At 42.3% G+C, this 8,863-nt stretch overlaps 1 protein-coding gene across 3 annotated transcripts in view; it reads right to left on the bottom strand.

Annotated features, from left to right (window-relative positions):
- Positions 1 to 219: 219 nt before the first annotated feature.
- LOC138746871 (transmembrane protein 114) overlaps positions 220 to 8,863 on the bottom strand; it is an 83,210-nt gene continuing 74,566 nt past the window's right edge. For all 3 annotated transcript variants that reach the window (XM_069905454.1, XM_069905455.1, XM_069905456.1), the window contains one exon: positions 220 to 795. In XM_069905454.1, coding sequence (XP_069761555.1) covers positions 560 to 795 — 236 coding nt within the window. In that variant the 3' untranslated portion in view covers positions 220 to 559. The remainder of the gene's footprint in view (positions 796 to 8,863) is intronic.

The following is an 8,863-nucleotide window of genomic DNA, read 5'->3' as shown; positions in this document are numbered from 1 at the left end:
TTGAGCTCCCTGATTCTAATGAGATATCAACCAATTCACAGCTAAATTTTGGCCGAGCTGGGATTGCAATATTTCAGTCTGATTTTACACAAAATGCTCTGCAAAGTACAACTAGCTGCAAACATGTAAGATTGTTTGTATAGATGAGAAATATTTTGTGAACTGATCAAATTTTATTTGATAATAGAATGAACAACACAAACAAAAATAAATTCCATCAAACAGAAAATCTTATTCACTCACTCAGTCATCACGCACAAAGTAGCAACAGGAATGCTTTTTGATTTTTTTTACAATGAAGTTCCATTACCAAAGAAATGAAGATCTCATTAACGAAAGCATAGCTCCAAATGTTTACAAAATATTCTCCATAAATGCTTCAGCAACTTATATTCATTTCCAAACTTCCAGCTTCAAATGCATTTATAAATGATACTGATTTTGAGAGCATCATATTTGTTGCAGTTTCCCCAGATTATTAGCACAATGTTAAAATTCTTTTCACAGACTTTATTTAATTCCCCCCTTTTCCCTTCGGTTTTGAGTTCCAGTAAACATGTTAGTTTTGTGTGGATTCTTCGTGCCTTTTCTTCACGCCTGACAATTTTGCAGCCAGTATGAATGCAACACCTGTAAAAACCTCGGCGATGAGTGAAATCCATGCCAGAGCCAAGGACCATCCGAACTTGATGTTAATATCTTCAAGCATGCTCTTTCCAGACAGATAGACTGCTTCCTTGAAGGCTGCTGCAGAATACCCGATGTAGACACTGACTCCAGCGAGGGTTACCAATGCTAGGTTGAGCGGGAAAAGAGAAAAGTGATTAGGTATGGGCACAGATATGATTCATGGTATTCATCAATTATATTCTAGGTTAAAGTATCAGGTGGAACAAGCAAATCTTGTGAACCAGTTAGTCGAATCGTGGAATTATATTTATCTCTGACACATAAACAATTTATCAGTCAGGAATGCATTGGAGCCAGCTTGCAGTTTCAGTTCATCTGAAGCAGATGGTTAGCAGTCTAATAAGATGTTCTCCTCCAGTATTATTGGCTAGAGACAGGAGCAATTTTCATAGACATTTTGTTCCTGGCGACATAGCAATGCTGGACAGCTGTGGGGGAGGATTAAAATTCGCTGCTATTGTGGCCACGCTGAACCAAATAGCAGGCAATAGAGATATGGAAGCATGCTGCAGGAAGGTAGCAGGGCTTTTTGGGGCCAGGAAACTAACCTTTGCTCCCCAAGCCCCACACGGATTATTTGCAAAACTCAGTATTGACTTTTTACTTGTTCATGCAGAGAGTAAATTCAGCCAATAAAATACAGGCCATTTGAAACATCAGGTAATCAAAAAAAAACAAGACTGGTGAGAATTGCTAAGCAGCCAACCTAATAATTTTATAAAGCACAATGGAATAACTCAGAGTAACGAAGGAGCAACCTTTGTTGAGAAAAGCATTATAAGGCACCTTGTAAGTAGTTGTAGTGAAAGAGTGAGCTCTTAAGGATTATACTTTAAAGGAGAGTCAACAAAATTTCTATAGGAAATGAGAATTGTTCAGGAAGTAGAAGTCAGCTGAAATACTGGAGAAACTCAAATGAACTGTGAATTAGATTTCAGTTGTCAGGTTTCAAATTTAAGATTTATTGTCCGAATACATACATGACATCACATACAACGCTAAGATTCTTTTTCCTGTGGGGGAGGCTGAATTAACATTTATTAGTAGTGCAAAAAAACTGCACACAATGTACTCATAAACAAATAGAGATATGTAAACAAATTGTGTAATGTAGAGAGAAAAATCAATAAACTGAAAAAGTTAAGAGTCCTTAAATGAGACCCTGATTGAGTTAGTTGTTGAGGAGTCTGATGGTGGAGGGGTAGCAGCTGTTCCTGAACCTGGTGGTGTGAGTCTTGTGGCACCTATACCTCTTTCCTGATGGTAGCAGCGAGAACAGAGCATTCTGGGTGGTATGAATTCTTGGTGATTACTGTTGCTCTCCGATGGCAGCATTTCCTGCAGATGCTCCCGATGGTGGCTGTGATGTCTGGTGTTCTCAAAGCAGGCTGTAATACAGCCAGTCAGCACACTTTCTACCACACATCTGTAGAAATTTGCTAAGGCTTCTGATGTCATACCAAAGGCTGTTAAGGCTTTATCAGAAATCTTGCAAACCCTGTTAAGGGTTTCCCATTGTTCAATGGGAAAATGTCCAATGTTGTTTTACAAAGTAAATTCTTTGGCTGTCATTTTTCAGTAAGGTTGCTGTTGCCTTGCTAGTCAGTGATTTTATTGCAGATAGGAAATAATAACAGCCAAATCAGTGCAAACAGTGATTTTGTGATTGAAACTCTGCAAATATGGCTCAAGTATAAGGAGTGAGCCACAAAACCTTGGCAAACTGGCTAGATGTCAGCAACGTAAATGTTTGGAAGCTGACAACAGGAGTAAAGCTGTTTCTGACCCAAATCTGCGGTCTGTTCTGCGTGTTTAAAGAAAAGGAAAAAATATCAATACCCGAGTAGGAAGAAGACTTGGAGGAAATGCATTTAATGTGGAAAAGTAAATATAATGACAGGAAATTGAAAAAAATGGTAATAGAATATGGCTATAGTTCTAGTTCATAACATATCAGTCATAATAATGAAAATCATGATGAACTAATTTAAGATGAGCTGCTTGAAAAGTTAGTCAACTAGTTTATTGCATTTATAATAGGCTGTTCAAAATTCAAACTGCTTGCATGTGAAATGTGAAATCAGGACTGTGGATGAATTTAATTATAAATTTTTAAATAATGATTCGTAAATAAAATGGTATTTAGACATACTTAAATTTAGACATGCATACCTTAGCAACAATTTAATGCTCTTCTTAAACTTGATACGCACTGATAATATTTCTACAATTATTGTGTATTGAGCTGCTGACTCTACTATCCTCTGGTTCAGTGGTTGCCACGAACTACCATGTGCTCTTGATGATGGCAGAGGCCCCAGGACTTCACCGGCTCCTTTCAGTATGAACACATTCCACAAGAGAGAAGGAGCTCCTGTCTTGAGTGACATTCATTGATGCAGCGCTTTAAAAACATGAAGACTGTGGAAGTAACCGGCAAGTTATACTGAGCACCAACATCACAAAGGTAATATTTGCGCTGAGAATTATTTGGGCACAAAACCACGAGCGTAAGACTACGAGGAAACTATCTAAAGCCCCATCTTGAGGTTTATGCAAACAAGTCATATTATCATTCACTGTGTTTCTCAATCTATCAAATTAAGTGCAATTATCATCTTTCAGGAAAATTAGTGTCTGGTGTTCACAGGCTATTCAACATGTTTCTCTTTAAGTAGCCTTAATGAATCCAAACAACCTTTCGGCAGCATTTAATTATCACAACGAATTCAATTTTGCATGTGAACTGTTGTGCAATGCCTAATGGAACTCTACTCTGTCTGGGAAAGGTACTAAAACAAGTTTTTTTTTGTGGAAGTTGCATGATCTGGAATAACCAGGACCATCTCTTCCCGCCATTACTGAATGTTTCATAACGCATACTTTGTGCATGAGTACATGGGGACTTTGTTATAAGGAATCTTTTGACAAGGAAATAAAGGGTGCATTAGGCACTTTTTACATTTGCTCCATCTCTGATTGGTCAGCTTTACTCACAATGTCCATGGGTTCCATCTCAACCCATTACCTACACTTAACTTGGTCTTGTACACGACCTATTGCAAACTGGGTGTCTCCAGCATTTCTGCACGGGTCTGGCTATTATAATATGAACCTAAATCTCCTCCTAGCAACTCACACTTCACAATACAGAGGCTGCAACCATTTCTTGCCACAAATGCTGGCAGAGAGAACAAATCCTTAAAATGTTAAAACACAAAGCACCAGCATAATAAGAAGGGTATCAAGGGATATGTGCTAAACCTGGTAGATGGAATTGAGATACAGCGTTGCCACAATTGGCGTGGCAGTTAGCATAATGCCTTTACAGTGCCAGTGATCAGGACTTGGGTTTGAATCCTGCGCTGTCTGTAAGGAATTCTTCCCATGTCTGCGTGGGGTTTCACCGGGACTCCGGTTTCGTCCCACTGTTCAAAATGTACCTGGGGTGTAGGTTAATTTGGTGTAAAATGGGCAGCACGGACTCATGGGCCAAAATGGCCTGCTTCTGTGCTGTAGTTCTAAATTTAATCATTTAAATTTAAATCGAGCTTGTCTAATTGAGTGGTGAAATGAGCTTTATATTTTGAGTGGGCTACACCTGTTCCTGTACTCCCAACAGTTCTGCACTAAGGCAGAACTTTGTTTTCTAATCAAATTGTTTTCTAAGCAAATCCAGAGTATGAAATGAGATAAGGTTTATGGTTTATTCATTCTTAAAGGCAGTCAAATTTATATCCAGAGTACAATAATTCTAATTATGAAATGTACTCAATTGTATCACCTAATCTTCTTTGGCTTGGCTTCGCGGACAAAGATTTATGGAGGAGTAATGTCCACGTCAGCTGCAGGCTCGATTGTGGCTGACAAGTCCAATGCGGGACAGGCAGACACGGTTGCAGCATTGCAAGGGAAAATTGGTTGGTTGGGGTTGGGTATTGGGTTTTTCCTCCTTTGTCTTTTGTCAGTGAGGTGGGCTCTGCGGTCTTCTTCCAAGGAGGTTGCTGCCCGCCGAACTGTGAGGCACCAAGATGCACGGTTTGAGGCGATATCAGCCCACTGGCGGTGGTCAATGTGGCAGGCACCAAGAGATTTCTTTAGGCAGTCCTTGTATCTCTTCTTTGGTACACCTCTGTCACGGTGGCCAGTGGAGAGCTCGCCATATAACACGATCTTGGGAAGGCGATGGTCCTCCATTTTGGAGACGTGACCTACCCAGCGCAGTTGGATCTTCAGCAGCATGGATTCGATGCTGTCAGCCTCTCCCATCTCGAGTACTTCGATGTTGGTGATGAAGTCGCTCCAATGAATGTTGAGGATGGAGCGGAGACAACGCTGGTGGAAGCGTTCTAGGAGCCGTAGGTGATGCCGGTAGAGGACCCATGATTCGGAGCCGAACAGTGGGTATGACAACGGCTCTGTATACGCTAATCTTTGTGAGGTTTTTCAGTTGGTTGTTTTTCCAGACTCTTTTGTGTAGTCTTCCAAAGGTGCTATTTGTCTTGGCGAGTCTGTTGTCTATCTCGTTGTCGATCCTTGCATCCGATGAAATGGTGCAGCCGAGACAGGTAAACTGGTTGACCGTTTTGAGTTTTGTGTGCCCGATGGAGATGTGGGGGGCCTGGTAGTCATGGTGGGGAGCTGGCTGATGGAGGACCTCAGTTTTCTTCAGGCTGACTTCCAGGCCAAACATTTTGGCAGTTTCCGCAAAACAGGACGTCAAGCGCTGAAGAGCTGGCTCTGAATGGGCAACTAAAGCGGCATCGTCTGCAAAGAGTAGTTAACGGACAAGTTTCTCTTGTGTCTTGGTGTGAGCTTGCAGGCGCCTCAGATTGAAGAGACTGCCATCCGTGCGGTACTGGATGTAAACAGCGTCTTCATTGTTGAGGTCTTTAATGGCTTGGTTCAGCATCATGCTGAAGAAGATTGAAAAGAGGGTTGGTGCGAGAACACAGCCTTGCTTCACACCATTGTTAATGGAGAAGGGTTCAGAGAGCTCATTTCTGTATCTGACCCAACCTTGTTGGTTTTCGTGCAGTTGGATAACCATGTTGAGGAACTTTGGGGGGCATCCGATGCGCTCTAGTATTTGCCAAAGCCCTTTCCTGCTCACGGTGTCGAAGGCTTTGGTGAGGTCAACAAAGGTGATGTATGTCCTTTGTTTTGTTCTCTGCAGTTTTCTTGGAGCTGTCTGAGGGCAAAGACCATGTCAGTAGTTCTTCTGTTTGCGCGAAAGCCGCACTGTGATTCTGGGAGAACATTTTTGGCGACACAAGGTATTATTCTATTTAGGCTAATCCTAGCGAAGATTTTGCCTGCAATGGAGAGCAGCGTGATTCCCCTGTAGTTTGAGCAGTCTGATTTCTCGCCTTTGTTTTTGTACAGGTTGATGATGATGGCATCACCAAGGTCCTGAGGCAGCTTTCCTTGGTCCCAGCAGAGCTTGAAAAACTCATGCAGTTTGGCATGCAGAGTTTTGCCGCCAGCCTTCCAGATCTCTGGGGGGATTCCATCCATACCTGCTGCTTTGCCACTTTTCAGTTGTTCAATCGCCTTATATGTCTCTTCCCGGGTGAGGACCTCATCCAGCTCTAGCCTTAAGGGCTTTTGAGGGAGCTGGAGCAGGGCGGTTTCTTGGACTGAGCGGTTGGCACTGAAAAGAGATTGGAAGTGTTCTGACCATCAGTTGAGGATGGAGATCTTGTCGCTCAGGAGGACTTTGCCGTCTGAGCTGTGCAGCGGGCTTTGGATGGGTTGAGGGGCCGTACACAGCCTTTAGAGCCTCGTAAAAACCCCTGAAGTCGCCAATGTCCGCGCTGAGCTGGGTTCGTTTGGCGAGGCTAGTCCATCACTCATTTTGGATCTCCCGGAGTTTGCGCTGAAGATGACTGCATGCGCGACGGAAGGCTCGTTTCTTCTCTGGCCAGGACGGCTTTGCAAGGTGAGCCTGGTGGGCAGCTCGCTTCTTTGCCGAGCGGACTGGGACATGGCAGCGAGGTCCTTGGGTCGCAGGTTTTATATCGGAGTGACCTTCTCCTATGCAGGTTTCTTACCCGGGCTGGAGGGGCCTGCCTCCCCTCCTAGGTCGGACCATACCTGGTCGCAATCCAACCTGTTGGCCTCCGCCTGCTTCTCGGGGCCTCCGCCTGCTTCTCGGGGCCTCCGCCTACTTCACTCTGCCTCCGCCTGCTTCCCGGGGCCACCGCCTCCCCCTCGCTTCTGCCCGGACCGGGGCCTCCGCCTGCCTCACTCTTCCAAGGCCGGGGCCACCGCCTCCCCCTCGCTAACTTTGCACATACAAACTTTCTCCCAATATTTTGATAAGAATCATTGATTGCATGATCTATGAGCATTCTATTATATTACAGGAACTTTTTGGGTGAATAAGACAACTTCCAAATTCAAGCCTCTTGTGCTTCAGAATTTTTGCAAGGAAATATCATACACGGAAGACTGAACCAAATGACCAACAATTATGAGCAAACCTCCAGTTTATACGCCTTCAGAAAGGTTGAGAATTCAAAATCCTCATCCAGAATGAAGTTCTAAATCCGAACCACATAAATAACCCTATGATAATAACAGTGTTAAACTGGCATGCAGTCTTGATCTGGGAAACTATGGTTGCCTGTCTCCAATTTAGAAGCAATTCAAATTCTTCAAACCAGATTTCTTTGAAGTGGCTGACACCCTTTGATCGTTGCACATCACAGAAAATTGCAGTCAGCAGGGGCCCAATTTTGAAAACACCCTTTCTTTTTAATGCTGTTAAGTTTAATCAAAAGAAATGTAACACATTATCTGAATGTATTGGTGACATTTTTGTAGCTCTGATGTTCCCAAACTGAACATTTATTGATCAGAAAATGATGTTTACAGAACAGCACTGAAATGAACATTTCTTATGGATTAGCACCAGATTTGTTAAGCGCTGCAATGATCTGCTCACAGGCAGATCATTTGAAACATCAATCACTGCAATAGGGTATCCAATTTTCAATTGAATGATTTTTGTTCCCACAACTAATATTGATTTAATAACATTCATTGCTCCATTGTATTATGTATACATATTACTGATAAAAGGTTTCCTCACAACCTTATGCACGTACCATAGAATTCATTTATTTTTTTGCAATGCATAGCCTGCTTTACAATGACTCCAGCATCATTCTTTTTAATTTTTGTACTTCATAAACTATTACATTAAGTGCTTTATATTTTGAAACAGACCCATGGAATTTGTGAGCTATAATGTAGGTATTCCTCACCTACAATCAGGAATCATAATAAATCTCCTCCCACCCTCCCCCCCCCCCCATGTCTGCAAGAGACAACAGATTAATTGGCAAGAGATGCACATTTCACAGTATGATGAACTGCAACAAGAGCTGTAAAATATCAAGAGATTTCTCAATCTATTATCTGAAAGAATTCAAAAATTGAGACCCAACGTCTTCCAAGGTTGAATATTCCAAAGATCCACCATCGGAGGGAAGAAATTTCTCCTCACCTTGGATCTAAGCAGCCTGTGATTCCTGTGGTTTTGAATTTGTCATCTAGGAATATTCAATGAGACCTCTTTCTTCAAAACTAAAGAATACAGACCTAGTTACTCACGCTTTTTTTTCCATGCAGCAAAAACACCAACCCAATGAAGCTTCACTACATTCCCTGCATGACAAATACTGTAAAGCCCTTGGTATCCAGATTTCGAGCGACCAGCAGCCTCAAACAACAGGCAAAAAAAAAACACACACTTAAAACTGGCGTTCCTCCCCATTAGTTCACCAATCCACTTACGTGCCACTTAAACAACTAGGTTCCAAAGCAGGGGTGGGCAAACTTTTTTTTTAAAAACTCACATTCCACTTTAAGTATTCCCTATGCCGTAAGCGCTCTGTGATTAGTAAGGGATTGCTTAAGGTGGTATCTGAGTGGGAAGGGAAGGTTGAGAACCACTGCTCTAGACTCAATTGTTACTGAAATATTTTGCTTGAGAAAAATTGTCATTGGCCCACTTCCTTTGGAGCTATGAAACCTTGCACATAACGAGTCAATCAGGTACGATTAAAACAGCGGTTTTCAAATTTTTTCTTCCCACTCACATACACATTAAGTAATCCCTTACTAATCACAGAGCACTTATGGCACTTAAGATGGAATGCGAGTT

Source organism: Narcine bancroftii, chromosome 12 (genome assembly GCF_036971445.1).
Source record: "Narcine bancroftii isolate sNarBan1 chromosome 12, sNarBan1.hap1, whole genome shotgun sequence".
Lineage (NCBI taxonomy): Eukaryota > Metazoa > Chordata > Chondrichthyes > Torpediniformes > Narcinidae > Narcine > Narcine bancroftii.
Note: the sequence above shows the minus strand (reverse complement) of the source record. Positions and strands in the feature narration are given on the sequence as shown.